General features: G+C 37.0%; 2 protein-coding genes and 1 pseudogene across 3 annotated transcripts in view; 2 read left to right on the top strand and 1 right to left on the bottom strand.

Moving 5' to 3' along the window:
- The first annotated feature begins 1,395 nt into the window (after nt 1-1,395).
- Nucleotides 1,396-26,474, top strand: part of LOC143553199 (GPCR-type G protein 1-like) — a 111,398-nt gene continuing 86,319 nt past the window's right edge. Inside the window, exons 1-13 of the mRNA XM_077043237.1 lie at nt 1,396-1,673; nt 2,267-2,367; nt 2,453-2,560; nt 2,649-2,769; nt 4,077-4,206; nt 4,349-4,427; nt 4,732-4,820; nt 5,150-5,242; nt 5,356-5,382; nt 5,521-5,607; nt 5,704-5,775; nt 6,475-6,602; nt 7,461-7,641. Of these exons, the coding sequence (XP_076899352.1) occupies nt 1,459-1,673; nt 2,267-2,367; nt 2,453-2,560; nt 2,649-2,769; nt 4,077-4,206; nt 4,349-4,427; nt 4,732-4,820; nt 5,150-5,242; nt 5,356-5,382; nt 5,521-5,607; nt 5,704-5,775; nt 6,475-6,602; nt 7,461-7,614 (1,404 nt within the window). The 5' untranslated portion in view covers nt 1,396-1,458 and the 3' untranslated portion in view covers nt 7,615-7,641. The remainder of the gene's footprint in view (nt 1,674-2,266; nt 2,368-2,452; nt 2,561-2,648; nt 2,770-4,076; nt 4,207-4,348; nt 4,428-4,731; nt 4,821-5,149; nt 5,243-5,355; nt 5,383-5,520; nt 5,608-5,703; nt 5,776-6,474; nt 6,603-7,460; nt 7,642-26,474) is intronic.
- On the bottom strand, nt 8,065-13,725 carry LOC143553198 (ABC transporter B family member 19-like; annotated as a pseudogene). Its single transcript, XR_013138790.1, has 10 exons — nt 13,464-13,725; nt 13,331-13,385; nt 12,289-12,464; nt 11,841-12,041; nt 11,422-11,681; nt 10,987-11,300; nt 10,690-10,916; nt 10,280-10,623; nt 9,702-10,143; nt 8,065-9,536 (listed from the first exon to the last, which is right to left on the bottom strand). The product of XR_013138790.1 is annotated as an ABC transporter B family member 19-like (transcript).
- Nucleotides 17,004-25,394, top strand: LOC143553194 (TOM1-like protein 1). The gene is made up of 3 exons (XM_077043233.1): nt 17,004-17,689; nt 23,788-24,039; nt 24,761-25,394. The coding sequence occupies exons 1-3, from the start codon at nt 17,171-17,173 to the stop codon at nt 25,160-25,162; spliced, it is 1,173 nt and encodes a 390-aa protein (XP_076899348.1). The 5' UTR covers nt 17,004-17,170; the 3' UTR covers nt 25,163-25,394.

The following is a 26,474-nucleotide window of genomic DNA, read 5'->3' on the forward strand; positions in this document are numbered from 1 at the left end:
CTGAGCCCACCCGGGTTTTCGTCCCACCGTGTGTTACTGATGTGGGCCCAAGTATAGAAGACCAGGCCATTATGTTTCTGGAGACCAAGATCGCGCTTCAAAAGGGGCTTCACGAAAATGGGCTTAACTTGGGCTACGGGCCTCCGTTTCTGGCGTTCTACCAATCAAAACGACCGTTGGAACGTGGGCCACGCTGTGGTAACCGCTGTAGGCGGGTTTTCCCGTTTATTTTTTCGAAATAAGGCCTCTAGATACACTTTTGGGCCACTTTTATTTTCGTCTACTTTTTGTGTTTTGTTTTGGGCTGTTGTTGGGCCTTTAGTTGTTTATTTCGGCCCAAACCTATTTTGGCTTCTCTATATATATGTTATTATGAATGTAATCTGACTGATTATTTATCAGAATTAATAAAAAACTTTTGACTTTTCAAGTTCTTGACTTTTGGGTCGAATTTAGGGGTTTGGGAAGGATTTCACGGGTATTCCAATAATCAACGTGTTAGCCTTCGGATTCTCATTGTACGCTGCATCAGTTACACTAGAGACTTCTGCTCTTGTGGTGGCACAACGGTTGTCAAGTGACAGTCGGCAGTATGGTTTCCTTGGGGAACGCCCAAGCCAAACTCTTAAGTCAGCGTGAGCCCGATTAAGACTATGTTTTGTTATAACATCTTCTATAACATATATACTACCCGTAGTGGGCGAAGAGTTTGGACGATTTTGGGCGAATAGGGCTACAACACCGCCCCCCGGGCGATTTTGGGGGCTATAAGGGGGGTGGGCGGCAATTATTTGTTGGGCGAAATGTGTTTGTTAGTGTGTGTGTGTATATGTATATTATTATATATGTTTGTGTGTAGTATATATATAGGGTTTGGATCAAATACAAATGAAATGAACGTGCTAAACGTGATAATCAAGTAGAGTAATTATATATATACAAGTAGCGTAATTATCATAGAGTAATTATGTAATTACTCTACTTGTATATATAATTACTCTAACAAGTTAATTTCATTTGTACGTTAACTTTCCCCATATATATATATATATATATATCAGCCTACAACACCATTACACCCCAGAAACAAATTCATATATTTTGCTGACCGGCGTCACGTGTCGCAATTCGTCCAATTTATAACCCCAACGCTACGCATAGGCTTGATGTAACTATGTATAGTCTTTCTTCGTTTCTTAAAATTGAGCTGATCAGTAAACCGGTAAGTAACACAGTGGGTTCGATTTTTTTACACACACTTTATATTTTATTATCGGCACGACTCACAAAACGCCACGTAAGCCAAGAGTAGCATCTGCCTGAAAAGTGACAAGTAAATGGAGGTTACACGGTAACTCAAACTCAGTTGAGCAATTAGCCACCGGCATGATCGATCGGCTGTAACGATTATTATTCCGATAACCTAGCGAAATCACTCAATTAATTAATTAGATCTGGATGGGTTGGGGATTGGCGATTTACGAAGGAGTGGTGGTGTTTGGGTCTCTACTACTGCTCGGCTGGGCCGGCCTCTGGTTTCTGAACCGGCGACTGTACAAAGAGTATGAAGAAAAACGCGTACTCGTTCAGATCATCTTCAGCGTCGTTTTTGCTTTCTCCTGCAACCTCTTTCAGCTTGTTCTGTTCGAGATCATTCCTATTCTGTCCAAAGAGTATGCTATGTTCTTTAATAAACCCTACACTACATATTACTTGCTATTAAATGCTAGGGTTAGGGTTTCAAGCTTATATATGTCAAATTATGAATCTGTCTTTGGTTAGGGTTATTTTCTGTTATGCCTCTGTAAGTATGGGTGTTTAATGCCTAATCTAAGCAGTTAATGTGGAAAAATATCGGATCTCGGTTGACGACCGAGATTATCGCAGTGAGATATCGGTAATTTTAATATCGTGCAGAATTTTTATATACATATAATATATATATATAGCAGTTTAACACTAACTGTTCAGTATACTCTCCTACTATTAACAAATTATCCTTTTGCAACTGCCAAAACACTAACAATTGTAGCAAGCAGGAACTATTTAAGACTCAAAACACCAACATTAGACACCAAAAGTTTAAAATTAAGACTTAAAACACTGATATCGGGAATATTGGTGGTGAAATATCGGTCAGTATCGCCGATGTTATCGGTACCGATATTTCACATGAGGACCGATAACCAAGATACCACCGAGATTGACTGCATAGTGCCTAATTACTTTTTATAACAATTGTAATATTGTTGTATTACTTATATAGGGCGAGATGGATGAACTGGAAGGTGGATTTAATATGCTTGATAACGTTACTGGTGTTCATGTTGCCTTATTATCATTGTTACTTGATGCTCTGCAAAAGTGGTATGCAATGTGCACTTATTATATGCCTCGTATTCTTAAGTAACATTTTTTTATCTGTTTGTTAAATTTTGGTTATGTATGAAAGGTGTTAGCAAGCAACGAGCTGCAACTGGAGCTGTTATATTCTTGTTGGCATTTCTATATGCTTTTTGGCGTATGGGAATCCATTTTCCAATGCCTTCACCAGATAAAGGTTTGAATCTATTTCACTTGCATTTTAACTTTTTTTCTGTTTTTCGTATGTTACCGATTGATATGTTGATGTTCTGATTATAATGCAGGTTTTTTCACCATTCCACAGCTTGTGAGTAGAATTGGAGTAATCGGTGTGACAGTTATGGCTGTTTTATCTGGTTTTGGAGCTGTCAATTTGCCATACAGTTATTTATCTCTCTTCATTAGGTAATATATTAATTGAGTTATTAGATCAAGGAAAAAATGTTAGGTAATGTTTGTGCCCAAAAACCCTTAGACCCATGAATTTGAAAGCATCCAGGGGCTCATTTATAATTTATGCAAACACATAGAAAAACACTATACTGTATGCTTGTTGTTTGAAATTAAATGTTATCACAGTTCTAAATGGTGTCTAAGATGTTAGTCTTGATATGCATTACTTTACGCATTCTTGTAGCCATTGTTTTTAAGTACTCAAACACACATTTCTATTCGCACTTAGTGTCATGCTATCGTTTTGGTAAATAGTTGCTTTTTTTTTGTTGAGCACAAAAGGCCCAGAAGTTGCTTGTTAAGTGCTTTCATGCATATTAGTATATTACACTAACTGTGAATTATAGTTATTAGTTTTTTTTAGCGTCTATTAGTATATAGCCTGTAAAGTGGTTTATCTGCTGTTAATGCTCTGTATAGATTGAGGGTTTCTTCCGTTTTAATTCACTTTCAGTTAATTAAATCCAGTTTACATGGTATCAGAGATAAGGCTCTAGGTAGAACTTGGGTGATAAACCCAAGTATGGAAGTTCAGTGATATTGCAATAGTAATTTAAAACAACAAGATGAATGATGTTCTATTACTGTTCAAGATGCAAAATTTATAAATCATGCATTCATGCTCTACTTTAGGAGTAGTGGTGACCATGTTTCTAAATTTTGTTTGTAACAAGGTGGACATGATTAACATCAATGCTCCAACTTGAGGATTGTTAATTATAGTTTTTAGCATTTTATTATTAGGGTTTGTTATTATATGGCATGTTGGCCCAAATTAGGTTTTTTTGGGATTTCTTTCGTGTATGTATAGAGGTTTCTCTCCATTGTAATTTATTTTGAGTTAATTGATCCACAGTTTACTAGCACGTATACGTATCCTTTAGCCTTGCTTCATTACAGCCTTGCTCTATATTTTTTTCTAGACAGCAACTGCATAAGCAGCCTGTGTACCATTGTTTTTGTTTTTAATTTTCTTGGTATGTAGCTAGATTGTAGTATTGTTTTTTACACCGAATAGACATCTTATTATCTTTCAGTAAGATGGTTGCATCTAATAAATATGGCTAGGTTTCTTGAGCCTTAACGTTAAGTCCTATAACAAAAGAAAACTAAATTGATACATGCGGGGTCTAAAGTTGTAGTCTGTATCTTAATCACATCATATGTAGGAAAGTTATGTAAATGCTTTTCTCTTCCTTGTCTGTTTGTATCATTAATTACTTGCTCATCTGATGTTCTTATATACTTTATTGTTGTAGAGAAATCGAAGAAATTGAAATCAAGGCATTGGAAAGACAGCTAATGCAGTCAATTGAGACATGTATTGGAAAGAAAAAGAAAATCATTCTTAGCCAAATGGAAATAGAACGAGTTCAAGGACAAGAAGAGGTTTGGCTGTCTTTTAAAACAAATTAGTTAAAGCTATTTTTTGTTGGACACAAACTTTTCTATTATAGTTTATATATATTTGCCTTTTGAGGTACCAGGTTTTAGTTGTTTGAACGCCACTTGTTTCTTCTTTTTTTTGCAGAACTTTAAGGCGGGGTCCTTTTTCAAGCGGATTGTTGGAACAGTTGTGCGTTCTGTGCAAGATGACCAGAAGGAACAAGGTTAGAGTGAAATCCATTTTCAATTATACAACCCTTTATAAGAAAAGTATAAATATATTTATATAGCATTAAGGTGAAGATATTGTGAATCAGCCCGAAAGAAACATCATAATCCATGTAATGAATTAGGTGTTTACAAAGATTTTGTTCATGTAAATTAGTAATATGGATCTTAATTAATTTGCTTGTAATAATATAACCTTTTGCTTCTTGGCAATTTCAGTTAACTTTCTGCTTGTAAGCTCTTAAGTTATTTTTATGTATTATGTTTCACTCCAGTTTTTTATTATTGTTTCATTTGAAGATATTAGAGGCTTGGAATCTGAGGTTCAAGCTTTAGAAGAGCTCTCAAAACAGCTTTTCTTGGAAATCTATGAGCTTCGGCAAGCTAAAGTATATTTTGTGATGAAAAACAGTAAATGGCATGTTTACCCTCAGCTTTGACCACAGTCAGCAACCCTTGACCACAGTTACCATTCTAAGCTTTTTTATAGATACGTAACATGTTAATGTGATTGCAAAACTATATTATTACATTAATAATCTATGTTTTGAATGATTTGATTAGGAGGTTTTATTCAATCAAAAGTACACTTTGGTAGATGTTTAATTTGTTTCAGTGAATTTTTTTGGCATGGCTTGTTTGACATAATTATATTACAAATCAACCCAATCATTTTTTTAATTATTTAAACCAATTAATCCTAAGTTTTATTTATCAGGAAGCAGCTGCATATTCTAGAACGTGGAAGGGCCATTTGCAGAACCTACTTGGCTACGCATGCTCAGTATATTGTGTGTATAAAATGATAAAGGTATGCCAATTATTAAGTATTAACTGCATATTGTAGGACGTGCATGTGTTATTTTCTTGAAATTTAGATTTATAATATTTACGTGATCTGATTGTTTCAATTGTACTTTGCAGTCTTTGCAGAGTGTTGTCTTCAAGGAGGTGCGCACATTGATCCTATAATTTCATTTAATTATTACTTAATATTATGTTCTACTACCAGAGCTCAATTTTTCCTCTTGTGCTATGAGACTTGTTGGTCTTCTTGTATTTTAATGTAGTATTCTATTAATATAACAGGCTGGTTCAGTTGATCCTGTGACTAGGACAATCAGCATATCATTGCAGTTTTTTGATATAGGCATCGATGCAGCGTTATTGTCCCAGGTTCTTTTTACTGCTTTTTCTATCAAATGATTAAACCTTACTTTTGTTTTCTAGTAAAACAAGTGTTAACTAATGATCAATAACCATATTGGACAGTATATATCTCTTTTATTCATTGGAATGCTGGTTGTGATATCTGTTCGCGGGTTCTTGAATAATCTGATGAAGGTAACCCTAGCTTCTCAATCTGCCTTTCAATTATAAAGTTGGAAAAATGGACGTGTCAAAATGGGTAATTTTTATATGTGTTGGATTGGCCAGAAACATGTTTTGTTCGGACTTTATACTTTTTTCTGTAACTTTTTTGCAGTAAAGCTAATTTCTTGGATAAAATTATCTAGGAGGTTTTATCTTTTAGACTTTTTAGCATAAAAAATGTACACTTCATGCAACGTTCGAGTTTAGGCTCTTTCGTTTTTAGCCAACATTTGACCCGTTTGGGGTAAAACATAGTTGCATCCACCCATTTGTAAGAAAGCGGTTAAGCTACTGCTTGATTTGCAAGACTATTCAAGTTGACTTTATCAAATGGGTGTGTTGGGTAACGGATGAAAGCGAGTAAGTGTTATATGGGCTGGGTTGACCGGAAACATATTTTCCAACTTTTTTTACCTATTGGAAGATTTATTAGGGTTTCATAAATGATTGCAAAACTTGTATTATTTCAATATAACTTAAAAGAAAAAAAAAGATTCATGAGCTTTTATGCAATAAATGAAAGACGGATGATTTTCGGCCTGCTTTTTTAGTTATATGTTTTTTACATCCATTGATCCATTGACAAAAGGTGAAAGTAAGTTGCATTTGACAACCCTAAATTACAGAAGGCATTGTAACAAATTGTTTGATTTTTGTATGCATATGCAGTTCTTTGCGGTTTCTAGAGTTGGAAGTGGGTCCTCTAGCAATGTTGTTCTGTTTTTATCTGAGATCATGGGGATGTATTTTTTATCTTCTATTCTTCTCATCAGAAAAAGCTTAGCAAACGAATACAGGTATATTATTCCTTGCTTTATATGGATGTTAATTTAATGCTAAACTTTTTAATACAAATTTAATCTTGTTGATTTTGTTTTCTTTTTTAACTAGTTAATGAATTAATTAAGGTTTAAACTCTATTGCTAAAATAATAATCCGGTTTTGCTAGTAAAATTATTTGGGAGGTTTTAGGCGTTTGAGAACACTTGGGATGTTTTTTGGCCCCTTTATTTTTAGCTAAGTTTACTATTTTATTTGTTTGACCCACTGATGAGTAAAGGAATTTTAAATTTTGTAATTAATTAAACTGGTTTAAACAAGATTATAAACCTATATTGTTAAAAATAATAATATATTCTTTTTTGAAAAAGTGAATTAGTAGGTTTGAAGTATCTAAAAATATTTTGGAAATTTTTGACCCATTCGATCGATTTGAGTCCACTCATCATTTGGCGTGCTTCCTCTTTAAACATTTTTTAAGATTTTAATAGCGAATTAACTAAGAGGGTTAATGATGTTTTAATTTTTAAACTTTTACCAGTTTTCTGTTTCAACCATTTGTCCATTTATGACATAGCAAAAAAAGTGTTGAACAGAGAAAAATTTAGGGTTAATAATGTTTTTTTTTGCAATGTTTTTACATTTAACTTCTAAATATTAACATCGCTATTAAATTTTTTTTGATAAAGTGAGCGTCGAGGTTTTAAGCATTTGATAACACATTGGGTGATTTTTTTTAAAGCTAATTTTTTAAAAATCTATTTATTTGATCTGTTGGGAGATTAAATAAAAAACTAACTTAAATAGACAAAGTAAATGTATACACTTATAAATGACCAGCAATGTTAATATTTTGTTTTGTATATTTTTGGCAGAGTGATTATTACAGACGTATTAGGGGGAGACATTCAGTTCGATTTCTACCATCGATGGTTTGATGCGATTTTTGTGGCTAGCGCTTTCTTGTCTTTGCTTTTGCTTTCTTCACATTACACATCTAGGCGGGCTGAAAAACACCCAATTGATTAATCAAACTTCATTTGTAAGCTTTGATTTGTACTTAATATTACAGTAGTGTTGTTTTTAAGCCATCTTAAAATGAAGTTTACAAAATGTAGATACGGTTTTATGGTTTAACCTTACTCTGTCAAGAGTCAATGTTACTCGTATTGTGAGAATTATCATTAATTAAATATAACTACAAGACCATGTTGAGAAATGATTGTGAGCTCTTCACAAGAAACACAAGGTATGAGTGTGACCATAATGTAGCAGCCACAGTGCTAGCAGTATATTTTCCTTTTTCTTATTACATATTATTATTACAAATAGATCTATCCATAAGTCCATAACAGAATTACAACACCAAATTAGTAACTAGCGAATCGACAAAAACAATTTGTTGACTGGATTGACCAAAGCCACATTCTGCAGAAAACAGAAGACCGAAAACTCGAAAAGTACTTTTGACAATGTGGATGCTGTCTACCTCATGCTTTGAATCCTGTAAAATCTTGAGTAAACTCCTTCTGACACTGCCACCAGATCTGAATGAGTACCCATTTCCACCACTTTACCTTTCTCCATAACAACAATGGTATCTGAATATACAACCGTCGAAAGCCTGTGTGCAACTGTAATCTGTGTCGTTTGTAACCCAGCGATTCCATTCCGGTTGATTGATTCCATTGCACTCACCACAGCTCTTTCTGACTCCGCATCAAGAGCACTCGTTGCCTCATCAAGAAGCATGATCGCCGGCCTCTTTAACAAACTCCGAGCAATAGCAATCCTCTGCTTTTGTCCCCCAGAAAGCTGACACCCTTTTTCGCCCACCACCGTGTCATACCCGTCCGGCAGATTACTTACAAATTCGTGAATGTTGGCTTCTTTTGAAACCTCGATGATTTCACTTTCAGAAGCCGATTCTTTCCCGTAACAGATATTCTCCCTGATCGAGCAACTAAACAATAACGGCTCTTGTTGCACTAATCCGATCTGCTTCCTTAAATTCCGCAAGTTATATCGTGTTATGTCTCTCCCATCTATCGATATCCTTCCTGATGAAGGAAGGTAGAATCTTAATATAAGAGCTAAAACTGACGACTTGCCAGCTCCGCTTGGCCCGACTAGAGCCAGCTTTGTCCCCGGATCAATATGCAAGCTAAAGCCATCTAGTATCTTCACCTCCGGGCGCAACGGATAGCTAAAGTGTATATTTTGAAACTCGATTTCCCCTATGATCTTTTTAGAAGGTGGGTCCTCGGGTTCATCCGGTTCAATTTCTGTTCTTCGGTCCAGTGTTTGAAAGACTGGAGTTAATACATTGACGGCTGAGATCACCGTTGGGATCAAAGTCCACAGCTCGGTGATCGAAGGTACGGTAAGGGAGAATATTTGGTACGATCGAATTCCATCTTCGAAACTCGCTTGCTTTTTCTCAACTAAAACCGTTGAATACCACAATGCAACAGCATGAGCAATGTTCCATAAACAAAGGGACACGCCTTGAATGAGACCGTACCACAAACTCTGTTTTCTGCTCTTTCTTAGCGGCGGATCTAAACAGCGTTCAGCTCTTTCAAGTATTCGTTGTTCGTGGCAGAACGAAGCAACGGTTCTGATGTTAGTTGCTGATTCCGAAGCAAGTGCAACGGCGTCTGAATGTGCTGCAGCTGTATCGCCTGAAAACCCTTTGGCGGACTTGGCTTGAATTAGACCGCCTATGAAGTGACATGGCATCACTGCCCAGGCTACCAGACCCATCCGCCAGTTGACTCGGATGCTAACAATGGTTGCAATTAATATGGAGGAAACACATTGCACAATCACCGCCATACGATCGGATATTATCGTCTTCACTGTCGATGTTTCGTTTATGATTCGTGACGTGAGTGATCCCACACTGTTTTCGGGCTTGTCGAACCATGCTACTTCATTGCTTAGTACAGCTACAACATATAAAGTAATAATCAGTAAATCACAGTTTTTGCTCATTAAATGTTTTTTTTTCAGCTCTGACTACGAGTAGCGTTAGAGAATATAATTACGTAAACGGGGCCGTGGGTTCAATACTAATAAACATAAAGTCATGTCTAAAATATTTCAACAAATACCTGAATATAAAGCTTGCCGAAGATTTGTCATGGCTTTCTCCCCAATAACTCCATAAAGATAATGCTGCACGGTGTGACTGAAGAGTGAAAGCAAACCAATTGCACAAAATAGCAGCGAATACCATCCGACTTTCTCTTTAGCTCCACTTTTAAAATATGCAACACCTATTGTAATAATAAAGAATCCAAAAACCGGTTTCGAAATGCCAGAAAATGCAGCAGCAAAAGAGCCAACACCAATCTTTACAAATTCTTGCCTATTCAAACCGAACCAGATCCTGAAAAATATATCATTTTTCACACTACCGTCCTGTTCATCTTTCGTAAGAGTCTCTTTAATGATTTTGTTTGTTTCTCTAGGTGTATCCGATACCTGTTGATCGGTTCTTTCTGTCTCTTTATTCGGATCTGTTCTTTCTGTTCTTTAATAGGATTTGATGAACTGTTAAACAGAAAAATCGTTATAAATAAATAAGTGTGTTCTGATTCTAATAACTCCCAACATAGATGCTAAATCATTTTTATTGAAGCAAGTAGATTATTATTGATATACAGACGGTGAATTGACAATCACTAACCTTGATTCACCGTCTGTATTGATATCCTGCATGCTAAACAAATTGCTGTAAAACTCGCTGGTTTTTAGCAAACTACTGTGAGTTCCCGTTTCGGTAACTCGTCCATTTTGCACGACGACGATCATGTCTGCATTAACAATTGTCGACATCCTGTGTGCAATCAAAATAACTGTTCTTCCTTTCATTGCACTCTCAAGTGCATCTTGAACCAGTCTTTCAGATTCCGAATCAAGAGCACTTGTTGCCTCATCAAGTAACAATATCGGAGAGTCTTTTAATATGGCCCGTGCAATGGCAATTCTCTGCTTTTGTCCTCCTGATAACTGTACACCCCTTTGTCCTACCTTATTATTACAAAATTCCATGTCAGCATATAAGCATATTTAGACCTTTATATTGAATACACTTACATCTGTTAGGTACTGATTTGGGAGTTGTGATATGAAAGTGTGTGCATTTGCCATAACTGATGCTCTTTCTATTTGTTCATCATCCGCATCTTTGTTTCCGCCTACTTTCAAGTTATCTTTAATGGTGCCAGAAAAGAGTGCGGGCTCCTGCGAAACTGCTCCTATGTTTGTCCTTAAAAACTTTATGTCAAGATCCTTCACGTTATGGTCGTCGATTAGCACCTCGCCTGACCGTCACAAATGAATTAGATCCATATCTATAATATAGTTTACATAAACAAATTTTGTGTATTTTACCTTTTTCTGGATCGTAAAATCGTGGGACTAGAGAAATGATGGTGCTTTTCCCGCAGCCGCTACTACCCACTAAAGCCACAACTTTTCCTGCTGGAATATATAACGAAAATCCTTGAAGAATTGTTTTTTCTTGGCGTGACGGGTACGCAAAATACACGTCGCGAATTTCAATATTTCCATTAATCTTTTCAAGTGTCTTCCCTTTTGCATCATAGCTTATAGCAGATTTCCTGTTAATCACCTCAAACACTTCTTTTCCCGCTGCTTTTGCTTGGTTAAATATTTGCATATCTGGTGCTGCATATGTGATCGATCTGATAATAATAATAATTCAATGAATATTAAACCTGGTACCGACATTTTGACTTGTTTACTTGTAAAGTGTCGGTTCATATTATAAATATTTTAACGGATAAAAAAAGGAGTATAACTAACATGGCTCCAAAGAGTATGCTCATGACTGCTGCAATAACATCACCACCTTTAGCTCTGTTGGCTACAACCACAATGGCTCCAATCCACACAATCAGAGCCCACGAACAAAACGTTACCGTTTGAAATATTCCGGTTCCAACTCCTTTAATCAACGCTTCTCCTTTGCTTATAATTAGCTGTCTCTGCATGCACTCTGAAAAAGATTTTATTGCAGAGTGTTCTCCAACAAACGCAAACACTGTTCTAATCTGAGAAATCGTCTGCAAAGAATCAAACTCAACTTACTAAACACTTTTCTAACAGTCCACAGACTAAAGTCTATATCATGATGATGATAATAACAATACTAATAATAATAATTTATAAACACGAGTTACGTATAAATAAGATTAAAGAAGCCAAGAAGGCTAATAATATACCTGTTCCACCATTACTGTGGTTTCTGCAAGGTATGTTGCTTTTGTGGCTGAAATGGAGTTCATTTTCTTTGTGTAAGTGGCTCCAATTATAAGAATCATAGGAACAACCAATATGGTGAGCAATGATACTTCCCAGCATGATATAAAAGCTATTATCACTCCGGTAAAAAAGGTTGCGAAACACGACAGAAAATGGCCCAACTGTGTACAAAAACATACAAACTAAATAAAAATAATAAAAATAAAAAAAGAGCTTAACAAGGGCTACCCAAAAAGAAAGCTTTAATCTTAATTATTTTATATTCGAGAAAGTTTATTATTGTTATTTTATTATTAAAGTTATATGGTTTTATGTAATTGACAATATTTGACGGATATAACTATTTTATAAAAGGCCAAATCCGACATGCGCATGTTGTCACATTTAAGTGTAGGTATTGAAGATTACCTTCTCGCCAATAGCGTCTTGTATTATACTCATGTGACTACTAATACCGGTGATGATTTTCCCGTTTGTCAGTTCTGTATCAAAAGCACCTATCTCTTGTTTAAGAAGTGCTTGCAGATATGCTAATCTTAACCGTGTAACTTGTCTCTCACTTGCATACATCCACCCTCCAACTTCTGCACATCCCAAACCAAACATTCTAAACCACTATGCTTTTTCAAAGAGAACATCACGAAAATAGACATTTTGACTGACAAAATTCCAAAATACAAATTGACTTTTAGTCTTAAAAAAATTGGCATGTTTAAACTAGCCAGTCATGATTCGACAAATAAATACGACTAGCTAGGGGGCTAGAATTTAGCAAGCACAGAAAACCTTGAAAAGCGGGGGCTAAATTCTAGCTGCCAGCTAAATTTAACCTACGCTTTTTACATGCGTATTTTTTATTGGACCGCATTGTATTTTTCGAGGTTTTTTGTGCCCGGCTAATTTCTAGCCGTCTTAGAGCATTCACATCCCCTTCTCTAAAACTAATCTATCTCTAAATTATATAGAAAATTCTAACAAAATCATCTAATTTACCCCCACATCCCATTCTCTAAAGTAGAGTTACAATTTTTAGAAGTTTAACTTCTTAAGGCCAAAAGTCAAATATCTAAAAATTATTGTGGGTGTATGAAAAAGAGAAAAATAATAAAATAAGTATATGAATATGACAAAGATAGAGATAAGAGAATGAGATGTGGGAGGTTTCTAAAAAATAAACAAATTTTAGAGAAAATGCGTATTTTTATTAAATTATATAGAGATAAATAATGAAATGTGAATGCTCCGTGATGCTTATTTATCGAGTCATGATTGGCTAGTTTGGATATGTCTTTTTATTGCGAAAATTTTCTCCTTTTTAAACACACAACTTGCATAATTAGCAACCAACTTTTGTCATATATTGCTTAAAACACCCTAAAAAACATTTTAAATTCATAAGTTAGTTATCATCATAAGTGAAAGCTACAAGCTTCTAAATTATAAGTTTCACCTATAACTCCAGCTGGAAATGTAGCAAAAGCCATGTACCATACAAATGGTATAACCTGAAAACCAAAATCATTACACAATTGTTAAACAAGATTAAAAGTCCCACAAAGTACACAACAAGTTATTATTGTTACCTTCTTGAGGGCTTTAACCATAGCAACATCATCATTTATGTTGTTACCAAACGCGTTTATAGCTTTCCCTAACAACAGATAACCAAGTGGTTGCGCAAGCCCATGGATAATCGAACCCAAAGATGCAAACGCCATTAACGTGTAATCTAGCGCATCTGCATAGCTTAAAAGTTTAAAAAACGACAATGGTTCATCGTTTAAAACCGCCTTTTCATCATTTATAAACTCTTGTGAGCCAACTCTCTTCATTTTGCATGCAACTAGCTAGCTAGACTGTTATCTGTTAAACATATGGTACGTTTTATATATTTAGTTATTTACATATGTGGTTTGTATTTATATTGGATATTTACATAAAATAAAGACGCGTAAGAGAATCCCGAGTGCATATTCGTGTAGCTTCGTAATATAAGTAGAACGTGACGGATTTATATGCTTGTTTTTCGATTATGACAAGTTGATATTGTCTGGATGTTGATGTCCTGTTAGTAAGTATGCCGTCCTATTTAAGGATATTCTTTGTGACGTGGATAATGTGCCATATATGCTTAGTGAGTAACAGATTCATATGTCTTTTTCTTGGTTTTAAGGTTCATGTTAAATTCCTTCGGTTCTGGATTCTTTAAACCTTTTGAGTACTATGTCATGCTTCAGGCATATATATAATGTTAATTACCAACAGAAATCTGTCGACAAATAGCCATCAGTATGACCGTGGCTAAGCTGGTTAATGTTATCAACATTGTCGAGTAATCATTGACAACTTTTAGAGCATCGTCCACAGACATCTTTTCTAACATACTACCGACGGGCTCATGAGCGATGTATTTACTAGAGAGACCATGTACCTACGGACTCCTTTAAGTTTAATTACCGACTAGTTTTCCCTTGGTAATTCATTGGCATATACTCGTATATTTTATTTAAAATATAATATTAAACCATGCATCTTTAAAACATATTAAACCATCTTACACAAAACATAATCATAACCGTAACAAAAAAACTTAGCATATGTATATGGTATGTTTTATTATAGAAAATTAAAAAATAAGATAAAATAGCATTCAATTGTTTCCTAATGGTCACTCTGACTTGCAACCACCATGTTCATAGAGCTATCAATTAATACACGACACGTACCTATACAATTTTAACAGATAACAGGTAAGGTCTTAACTGCTTTCGTGTCTAAACATAGAAAATACATGTCTACCTATTAAGTACATGTTAAGTACCTGGTTAGATTTTTATAATTAAATATATGGATTACTCCATACAATAGTATATATAATTATAAGTTATCATAAACCCTAAATTCCTAAAACATTCTCACTCTCTGTTTCTCGGCATCACTCACGAACATTCCCTCTCTGGCTTTTGTTTCACTAAACAAGTTGTCAAATATGTGTTTCTAAACAGTTCTTATCGTGTATTATCGTATTTTATCGTGTATACCAGGTACTAACAGGTTCGTGTTTGGGATACAGGTACACGATAAGTTTTCGTGTCGTGTACAGGTATACACATTTTGTGTCTTATCGTGTACGAGTATACACGATATGTCAGCCCTACATGTTCATCTACTAGTCAATTCTTGAATAATTTAGCGTTATTACAAAAACGCCATGGCTCATAAAGCCCATATAATGCGAAGCGGGTGTTTTGGCGTCTTCCGGACACAATATTTAGAATATGAAGCCCACGACAATAAAACTTAAGAATGACGAATTGAAAAGTTTAAAAATGTAGTTGTGTAAGTGCAATATGTAGGGAACGTAAGAAGGTTGTGTCAGCGAGAGGGTATTTTCACAGTCAATCAACGATCAGACTGTTAGATCAATCACAAAATCTCTATCCAAAATAGACTAAATATGCCAAGTCTAACATCCACATTCAATATTAAGGTCAGACCGAAGATTGACATTTTGAATGTTTTTTCAAGTACAATCTTAACACTTAATGAAGACGACAAGTCTTCTACATCAACATGATCATCATGGTTACTTGTATTGGGCATGGAACACTATTTAAAAGTCTAATGGTCAAACAAAGTTGAATTACACAAACATGGCAATATTCAAACAAAGAGGAATGGAAGAAAAAACCAAGCTAAGGGTTAAGAAAAGATGCTTTACTATTCAAACACCCCACCCCCACCCCACCCCACCCCACCCCACCCACACACACTTTATTTGCCTTCTCACAATGTTTGACCATTCATAGCGAAATTGGTGGACTACGCCATCCACAATCGATGCATGATCTAAAACGTGTATCGACCTACTGGATTATGTCAATCTTTCATATCGTCTTCCATCTAGGGTATTTAAGCAGTTCACGTCTGAACACTTTGACTAGCCTCTTGTACATTAATAATCATAAGCACGCTTCGTATGCCTTCGGTGGTTATATCAATTTTTTTTCACACCATTAAGATAACATGAAAAAATGACGGGTATCATGCACGCCCACTCATGCAAAATAAACATAAATCATATATTACAAATAACTTCAAGTGGACAAAAGAAATACTACTTTCTTAATGAATGTTTTGTAACGAAGATCACTAGCCATTTTATGAAAAGTGTAAAGAACTGATTATTACCCGATTGGTAAAGCACTACGCATTTAGAAAGGAAGAAGTTATAGTGATCCCGTAAATGTGGTCCCTACCTTGATTACTGAGAAGTTTAGTATCGAAATAACTTTTTAACAGATACCGATGAGTGTACATAAAAAGAAAAGATAATCCGGGGGACCATTGTTGTAAGTATTGAAGAGTATAAAATGAGTTTGGTTGCTGCAACTTCAAGTTATCATAATAATATCAATCAGACCCAACTGCAAGCAAGTCTTCGGTGCGACTGAGTCATCAACGCGCTTCATCATATTCCAACTCCAAAGGTACAATCTATCTAGCCCTAATTTGATGCTTATTCTATACATTATTATTTACAATATATTGTTGTCTGATCATCCATAGCTACCTCAAGTTTGAGTTTCTAATTAGCTTCGCGATCCCTAAATCACTCGATCGCCTGATCAAAGTATGTTAATTGGAGAAATCTGATCCTGTGTTACGCATGTTACTCTAATTTCAGTACTATTCTAGAGCTAATTTGTTATTAGGTTATGATATTTACTTGTTCCCAAATTTCGGAGTTGAAAACTAGGGTTTTGGTTAAATCAGAAACACGAGTGATAATCTGATTCTGATTCTTTAGTTTAGTATTATGTTGTTATTAAGTTATGGTGTTTAATTGTTCACGAATTTGACAGTTGAAAACTAGGGTTTTGAGTGTTTTGATTAAATCAGAAAAATGAGTGATTGTCTGATCCTTTATTTTAGCATCATTTTAGAGCTACTTTGTTATTAATTTACGGTATTTGATCGTTCTCAAATTTCACAGCTGAAAACTAGGGCTTGGGTGTTTTGATTTATTAATTAAATTAGAAACATGAGTAATAATCTGATCACCTTTTTGGTATTGTTTTAGAGCTACTTAGTTGCAAACTAGGATTTGAATATTTTGATTTAATCAGAAACTTGAGTGATAATTTGATCTTGTATTATGCATATTACTCGATTTTCAGTATTATTTTAGAGCTACTTTGCTAAAAACTTATGATATTTAATCGTTTTTAAATTTGGCAGTTGAAAACTAGGGTTTTGAGTGTTTTGAAGATCCGATCAAACCAGAAACATGAGTGACAATCTGATGGACAAAGTTAACGCTCTTGGTGAGCGCCTCAAGATTGGGGGATCTGAGGTGGGCCAGAAGATTTCTGCAGGGATGAGCTCGATGAGTTTCAAGATGAAAGAGTTCTTTCAGGGTCCAAATCAAGCTGATAATCTTGTGGAGGAAGCAACTGCAGAAACCCTAGATGAGCCTGACTGGGCCACAAACCTAGAACTGTGTGACATGATTAACAATGAAAGGGTCAGTAGCATTGACATGATCCGTGCCATCAAGAAACGGATCATGCTGAAGAACGCAAGGGTTCAGTACTTGACTCTGGTGTTGCTTGAGACTGTAGTCAAGAACTGTGAGAAGGCTTTTTCTGAAGTGGCTGCAGAGAGAGTGCTTGATGAGATGGTTAAAATTATTGATGATCCACAAACCGTTGTTAATAACCGTAATAAGGCCCTAATTTTGATTGAAGCTTGGGGTGAGTCTACTGAGGAGCTTCGATATTTGCCTGTTTATGAGGAGACATACAAGGTATCCATAGGACCTATGTTTGTATCTTGTTGTGGTCATTATATTCATTGAAAATTAATGATGAAACAACAACTGACAGTTATTAAGTGTTTATAGTTATAATTTCAAGGGCAAATATCATAAAATACCAACATACTTTCTGTTTATTTCTCACAAAAGTCGCTCAATATATATATTTTTTTGCACATTAAATTTCCCTTATAATGTTAACTTTGAACAAAATCGTGAATTCCTTTTTAGAACAATTTTAAACAGGTACATCCAAATGTTTTTAATAAACAGCTAGGATATCAAAATATAAGTTGCGTAACGGCGTAAGAAAAAAAACGCTAAACACGTAAGGAAGACAGCCGGGTGTATCGGTTTCAAGTTGTTTAAGAGAAAGTTTACCATTTTGTTCAAGTTTAACTTGCATGGGACTTCAATGTGCAAAAGGCTGTTAAGGGACTTTTGTGAGAAAAAAAAAAGAAAGTATGTTGGTTTTTTATGATATTTACCCTAATTTTAGAAACAAAATAATCAATTAGTTTAATATAAATGTTCCTTTGTTATTTATATATGTTATATATATACACACGCTAACAATTATGAAATGATAAATGTAATAAAGTGGAAATTTACCTCTTAAAGTTGAAAATATTGTATTAATTATACTTGTTTTGTGATTGGGTGATTATGCCAGTGAGAAATACAAAATAGATTGTATAACAGTTTTATACGGTTTCTTAATATACATTGTTACTTAAAAAAACATATGATAAGATATCTGTAAAGAAATGGTTGTAGTAAAGTAATGTTTATTACTTGAAGGTGTGTTGAATACATAAGCAACTACATCTATATATACACAACTAAACCCTAGCTAACAGCCCATAAAAGGCCCATGGGCTTTAACCAACAATATGGGCTAAAACCCTAACTAAAATACAATTAACACTCCTCAAGTTGGAGCATAGATGTTAATCATGCCCAACTTGTTACAAATAAAATCTATCTGAGCTTTCCGGAGCGGTTTAGTTAGAATGTCTGCTAGCTGGAAATTTGTCTTCACATGAACTGGTTGAATGGAAGGAGGATCAATTTGTGTGCCTACTACCCGATCTCTGATAAGGTGGCAGTCGACCTCAATGTGTTTTGTCCTCTCATGAAATACTTGATTCTTGGCTATGTGAATAGCTGACTGATTATCACAGTATAGCCTCATCAAGTCATTAGAAACAACCCCGAGCTCTCTGAGAAGACGACGAACCCATGTCATCTCTGATGTTACATCTGCCATGGCTCTATATTCTGATTCGGCACTCGACCGGGAGACCGTGTGTTGCTTCTTACTCTTCCATGATACAAGGTTTCCTCCAACAAACACACAATATCCGGTGGTAGATCGTCGAGAAATTGGACAACCTGCCCAATCTGCATCTGAGAACCCTGATATCCGACCATCTCCTTCTTCTGTGAAGGCACCTACACGACAATGACCCTGATCTGAGTATAATATACCCAAGCCAGGTGAGGTCTTAAGATATCTTAAGACACGAAGGGCAGCATCCCAGTGACCGGTGTATGGTGTAGCCATAAATTGGCTCAGAACACTGACAGTAAAGGAGATATCCGGTCGTGTGACGGTTAAATAATTAAGTTTACCAACCAGCCGTCTGTATCGCTCAGGATCTTTCATTGGATCTCCTTCTTTTGGGAGGAGTTTCTTTGTAGGAAGCATTGGGGTATCAACAGGTTTACAACCCAGTAAGCCACATTCAGTTAACATATCAAGAACATACTTTCGTTGGGAGAGAAGTATTCCTTGTGGAGAGCGGGATACTTCTATGCCAAGGAAATACCTCAATCGACCTAAGTCGCTGACCTGAAACTGAGACTGAAGAAACTGCTTGAGTTCGGAAATCCCGACCTCGTCATCACCTGTGATTATAATATCATCCACATAAACAACTACGATAATCCTCTTCCCTTTCTGGTGTCTAAAGAAGACAGAGTGATCGTAGGCACTCCGAGTCATCCCAAACTGTCCCATGACACTAGAGAATCGACCAAACCATGCCCTGGGAGACTGTTTAAGACCATATAGAGAACGACGTAGTCTACAAACTTTCGAGGCCTCCTCCTAAACGACGAATCCTGGGGGCTGCTCCATATATACCTCCTCCTCAAGAACACCATTAAGAAAGGCGTTCTTAACATCAAGCTGGTGGAGCGGCCAATGATTAATGGCAGCAAGAGCGATGCAAATACGGACAGATGGCATTTTAGCAACCGGAGAGATAGTTTCATCGTAATCAATGTCATATGCCTGAGAATACCCTTTTGCAACCAACCGAGCCTTTAAGCGGTGTAGGGAGCCATCCGGGTGTAGTTTAACCGTAAACACCCAACGACAACCAACAATACGCTTCCCTTTAGGAAGTGTTTCAAGATCCCATGTATGATTTCACTTTAGAGCCCCAATTTCATCTTCCATAGCCTTTCTCCATCCTGGGTGAGCGAGAGCGCTCGTCACATTTTTGGGAATCGGGTAGGAATCAAGGGTAGTGGTGTACGCATGAGATTCAGGAGATAGGTGGGTGAAGGCAACATAGTCCTGAATTGGGTAACGAGTACATGTCCGGGGTTCCTTGCGAAAGGAAATAGGTATATCGGGAAGTGGGGCACCAGGAGGATCATAAACAGGTGTGTCAGAGGTTGGTGGATCGGGTAAGGATGTAGTAGTGAGAGGGTAGAAGGAACTGACACAGGAATGATGTAGTAGTGTAGGCGGAGTATCGGAGGGTATTTCGGGGTCGTGGCCAGGTTGTGATTCAAGAGTCAAGAGTCGCTGATGTTTGACCCCTACCTCGCCTAGCATATGTGAAAAGCAGTGGCGGAGATTCTATCGGTGGGTCAGAATCAGAGGAGATTGGATCGGTAGAAGGAACTGACACAGGAATGGTGGGATGAAGGGAGATGTGGGTATATTGAGGTCAGGAAATGGGTCAGAAACAGGAGTGGAACACTCAGGAAAGTAAGGACAGGGCTCATTAAAAGTGACATCGGCACTAGTAAAGTATCGGTGAAGAGAAGGGCTATAGCACCGATACCCTTTTTGAACCTGTGAGTAACCAACAAAGATACAACGAAGGGCTCGGGGATCAAGTTTGATTGTTTTCGGACGATGGTCATGAACATAGGCAACGCAACCAAAGACTTTAGGTGCGAGAGGAAAAGGAGTACCAGTGGGACATAGTACAGAAAACGGTGTTTTACCGTGAAGAACGGGTGTGGGCATATGGTTAATCAGATATGCAGCTGTGAGAACGGCATCCCCCCAAAAACGATGAGGGACACGTGATTGGATCATGAGTGTGCGAGCAACATCCAATAGGTGACGATTTTTGCGTTCGGACACACCATTTTGTTGAGATGTATATGCACATGATGATTCATGAATAATACCGTTGTTTTTCAAGTACGAAGAAAAGTCGGTGGAAAAATATTCCTTAGCATTATCAGATCGGAAAGTTTTAATGGTGGTGTTAAATTGGTTTTGAACATAAGCATTAAATTCTTGAAATATGGAAAAAATTTCACTACGAGATTTCATCAAATAAATCCAAGTAGTGCGAGAATAGTCATCAATAAAGCTAACAAAATATTCAAAACCCAAAGTAGATTTGGTAGGACATGGCCCCCATACATCAGAATGCAAAAGTTCAAAACAAAAACTGACTCGATTAGACACTCTAGGGGGATAGGGACGTCTGGTATGTTTACCAAGTTGACACGACTCACAATGAAAATTAAAAGACGAAAGTGGTAAATCTGGACGCATTTGCCTCATAACCGCTGTAGAGGGATGACCTAACCGACAGTGGTCCTCCCTGACTGAGGCAGTTGCTGTAGAACATGTAGGACCTGACGGGAAGATTAAGCGGTAGAGGCCTCCAGATTCAAAACCTGTGCCAATCAGACGGTTCGTCCCTAGTTCCTGAAAGATACAGTGAGTAGGATAAAATTTAGCAGAGCAATTTGTATTTTAGTAAGTTGGCTTACCGAACAAAGGTTATCGGGAAATTTAGGAACATATAGAATAGACGAGAGGTTTAAGTTGGATGAGGTGTTAATGGATCCAACCCCCAGTACAGGACAGGAAGACCCATCAGCCAGTCGAACAGGTTGGTGGGAGATTTTATTAAGGTTGGACAGAATACCCGAGTTCCCAGTCATGTGATGAGTGGCACCCGAATCAATAATCCAAGATGAAGAAGGGCTAGGAAGCGTACCTGAATCGGCCGTATTGGCACATGGGGCAGGAGCAGGAGCAGGAGTCTGAGAGGCTAGAAGCTGCTGGAGACGACAATAGTCTTCTTCGCTAACTGTGTAGGAGGGAGTGGCGGTTGGACCTGAAGTCTCACCAGCGGCAGCCAAACGAGCTTTGGGACGAGGAGGTGGCTGACTTCCAGGAGGGCGGTTCGGGCAGTTCCATTTCGTATGACCTGGTTCCTTGCAATAGTGACAAACAAGACCACCGCCCCGTCCAATACCCTTTTTGTGGGTCATATGAGAACCTCGACCAGTACCCCGACCAGTAGATGTATACATAGCTGATGTATCAGTAGGAGATAGAGTTGCACCAGGACCATACATTTCCCGCAACAGGTGAAAGGTTGATGCAACTGAAGATGTGGCAACGGAGTTGCTCAACAGTAGGGGTCGGGCGCTTGAATACCTGGGCGAGATTCCGGCAATGAAGGTCATGACATCCATCTTGGCGTTTCGCTCCTCCTGAATCTTCAAATCAGTAGTGGGTGGAAACATAGTGCGAAGCTCATCTCGGAGTTTGCAGAATCGTGTGAAATAGTCGGTAAATGTAGAATCACCTTGCTCGGCCCGACCATAGGCTTGAACCATAGAATAAGCATGAGAGACAGACTCCTTAGCCGAAAAGGATGAAGAGAGGTGATCCCACATTTCCTTTACGGTGGAAAAGTTTTGAGCAATAGTAAGGATTTGTGTATCCATAGCATTCCATAGGGCCATTAAGATTCCGCTATCATCAATTTTCCATTCTTTGGTAATCGGGTCCGGGGGTGGTTTAGTGAGATGATCGTCTTTGTCCAAACTTTCAAGACCCTTTTGGACAAAGAGACTCCACGAACCCCAATTTTTTGAGTCAAGTTTGACCGGAATGCGAAGAACAACTGAATAATTAATAATACCTGGAGCAATCTGAGTTTCTGAAGCCTTTTTATCAGCCATTGGATCTGAAAGTTTCTTATTCGAACGAATACACACGCGAACTGAGACAGAAAACTAAAAGGTCCCGAATTGAAAAACTAACAACACAGGGTGGTGCGGAAGCAAAAAATAAGTAACCTGAAAAAAAGGACGGCGGCCGGAGGGCGGTGCACGCGCCGTCACGCGGCGGCGCGTGGAGGGCAGTGGCGGAGCAGAGGCGGCGCGTGGGGGCGTGTGCGGCGGCGGAATTTTAGGGTTTGCTGATCGGAGGTTGGTGGTGACAGTGAGAGAGGCGGTGACGGCGGAATATGTCTCGAAAAAAGATTTCGAGATCTGGACAGGAGGTTCGGTTTCGGTTTCAGATCTAGGGCCGGCTGGGTCGGTTCAGATTAAGTGGCGGCTAGGGTTTGGATCGAGAGCCGTAGCTCTGATACCATGTAAAGAAATGGTTGTAGTAAAGTAATGTTTATTACTTGAAGGTGTGTTGAATACATAAGCAACTACATCTATATATACACAACTAAACCCTAGCTAACAGCCCATAAAAGGCCCATAGGCTTTAACCAACAATATGGGCTAAAACCCTAACTAAAATACAATTAACAATATCAAAAAGTTCAATCTTTGTTTCATGTTGAACACCTTGAATATATCTTTTTAATGATGCAATTGTTGAATGAAACACACCATATTTTGTTGTTTGTTTAGAAAACCATAAAACATAAAAATAAAAACCTTTGATTTTAGGATATGCTGTTGTCATAATATTTATATGTAAAGATTTATTATTCAGATTCCGTGACTATACGTATTCAGTCTAATACGATTTGATAAGATTTAAGTTTTCTAATAATAATCGTGTAATACAGAGTTTGAAATCAAGAGGAGTACGATTTCCGGGTCGTGATTCTGAAAGTCTGGCTCCTATATTCACCCCGCCTCGTTCAATTCCAGCTCCAGAAGTATATCCTGTTCCTCCACAGAATGTTCGTCAAGAGATTCCGGTTCCTGTACAACAAATGTCAGCTGAACAAACAAAAGAAGCCTTTGATGTTGCAAGGAACAGTCTTGAGCTTCTGTCAACTGTTTTATCATCTTCACCTCAACAGGATGCTTTGCAGGTATTATGCTAGTTTGTTATATTCAAAAATTCATCATAAATTACTTATAAACGTGTTTGTGTGTTTAACATTAAGCAAACACACAATCAAATACGAACAATTAAACAAATGGGGTTTTCTTATTCATGTTTGTTCGTTAAGAAAATGAACATCTCCGTGTTCGTTTATGTTTGTGACTTTGTTTTTTAATAATAAAAAAGAACGGTTTACCTAAGTAAAGGAACGGACATGATTAAACATAGATGAGCGATTTGTAGCTAAGTTATGTGAAGAATAATGTGTTGTGCATGAAAAGTTATTAAAACGATAATGCGCCAAAAATAATTAAATGAATATATTAAGGAACGCAAACAAACGTAAATAAATGAACATAAAGTATCATAAAGGAACAAACATTAACAAATTTCAATGAACATAAATGAACGAAAGAGACGCATATCGTTTTACTAAATGAACAAAGTTTTTTGTTTATAAACGAACTTCCCGGCTCACGAGTTGTCTAGTGTTATTAATGCATTTCACATTATTGAAATATCATAGATTATGATTGTAATAAGATTGTTTCTCACAATCAGTGCATTATATCGCTGCAACATACTTTATCAGCATATTTGGTGAACATGGCATCATTGTTGCCATGTCAGCTGATCTGGTCTGTCACTTGCTGATGTTGAAATTAATAAAAAATTTTGATCTAACTTTTTATGTCTTAAAATTACAGGATGACTTGACCTCGACACTCGTGCAGCAATGTCGGCAGTCCCAGCTAACGGTTCAGAGAATAGTTGAGACAAGCGGAGATGATGAAGCCCTGCTGTTTGAGGCGTTGAGTGTTAATGATGAGCTCCAGAAGGTTCTATCCAAGTATGAAGAAATGAATAAACCAAGTCAGGTGCATCGTGAGCCAGAGCCAGCTATGATAGCTGTGGCTGCTGAGCCAGATGAACCGCCACACGTCGGGAAAGAAGAGTCGTTGATCAGAAAGCCGGCTGGGTCACGTGGCAACAACCAAAATGATGATATGATGGATGATCTTGATGAGATGATATTTGGGAAGAAAAGTGGGAGCCCGTCTGAATCGAAAAAGGATAAGTCTTCCAAAGATGATCTTATTAGTTTTTAGGGTTTCATAGTTGATCAAGTTGCTGCTACTCAGATTGTGATAAACATGAATTTATTATACTCTTTTGTGGTCTTGCTTTATTTTATTTTTAACTTTTGTGGTGTGGGGAGATTATATTTGGAGCTTTACCATTGTTTTCTACATGCATCTGTGACTCAGTGTTAACGGTTAATTTGGTTATGGGTCTGTTAATTTGATTTTCTGACACGTTATGACATTGACAATGACATGCATTTAAGAAGAGCTATAATTAGAAAATTAACTCCCAACGAAATCTGTTGAGCCTTTTTAACAATGTCGGATTTGTTTGTGTGAGCTTTTGGTGTGTAAATTCCATTGGAATTCGGTAAATGATCATACTGATTAACTTGTTTAGATAAGAAATTGTTCGTTATTCTATATTGTAATCAAAATAAATGTGTGAATGGTATATGATTTCTGAATGTTGATTAACTTCGGTTCTTAAATACCTATTGTTCAAATTACGATGTTTTAATGATGAAACAATTATATATATCCAAATCACTTTAGTAGATAATCATGCTGCATAACAAGTAACAACTGATATTAACTAATTTTAAATTGATAACCGATTCTAACAACGCTGCCTACATTAAATTCGTTAAAAAACATTATATGGCAAATTTTATAAAAATGCTAGCGGAAAATTAGCAACAAAACCCCAAGACAAAACAAACAAGACTGCCTAAACACAAAAAAAAACCTTTGGAAAACTAACAAGGGAACACCCGTACAACCACTCAATTCGCTTAATGAAGAGAAATGCATAAGATTTTAGGCTCTATTTGTTCACATGTAATCAAGTTTTTAAGTTTCTTTTTTTTAGATTATTATTTTAACTTTGTAGGGGTATGGTACAAAACTTGGCTTACGACCTTAATTTATTATATCTGGCTTATTTTATTATATGGACTAATACAATATTATTGGGCTGAGAGGGTTTTGTGGAGGTAACCCTAACTGGGCTAGGCCCATTAGGGTACCATGATGGTGGCCATGAGGCTCCCTATATAAGGAGGTCTCCACCTCCTTATTAAGGGTTGTTGTTGCTCTCAAGAAGAGCCACCACCATAACCATTTTTGTGTCTGTAAACAAGAGATCCTTGAGATTTCTTAGCAGTCACCTCCACACCCCCGAAAAGCCATTGCAGATCTCAAGCAAAACCGGAGAAGAAGATCAAGACGTGGTTCGTTCATCTCGAAGACCGAGGAACATCGTCATGGATCAGGTCAGATTCATTTCATGTTTCGACATTGGCTCCATCCGTGGGACGGCAACGAGCTATCCTTC

Source organism: Bidens hawaiensis, unplaced genomic scaffold (assembly GCF_021521415.1).
Source record: "Bidens hawaiensis isolate Kalapana, Puna unplaced genomic scaffold, B.hawaiensis_p1.1 tig00017157_1, whole genome shotgun sequence".
Lineage (NCBI taxonomy): Eukaryota > Viridiplantae > Streptophyta > Magnoliopsida > Asterales > Asteraceae > Bidens > Bidens hawaiensis.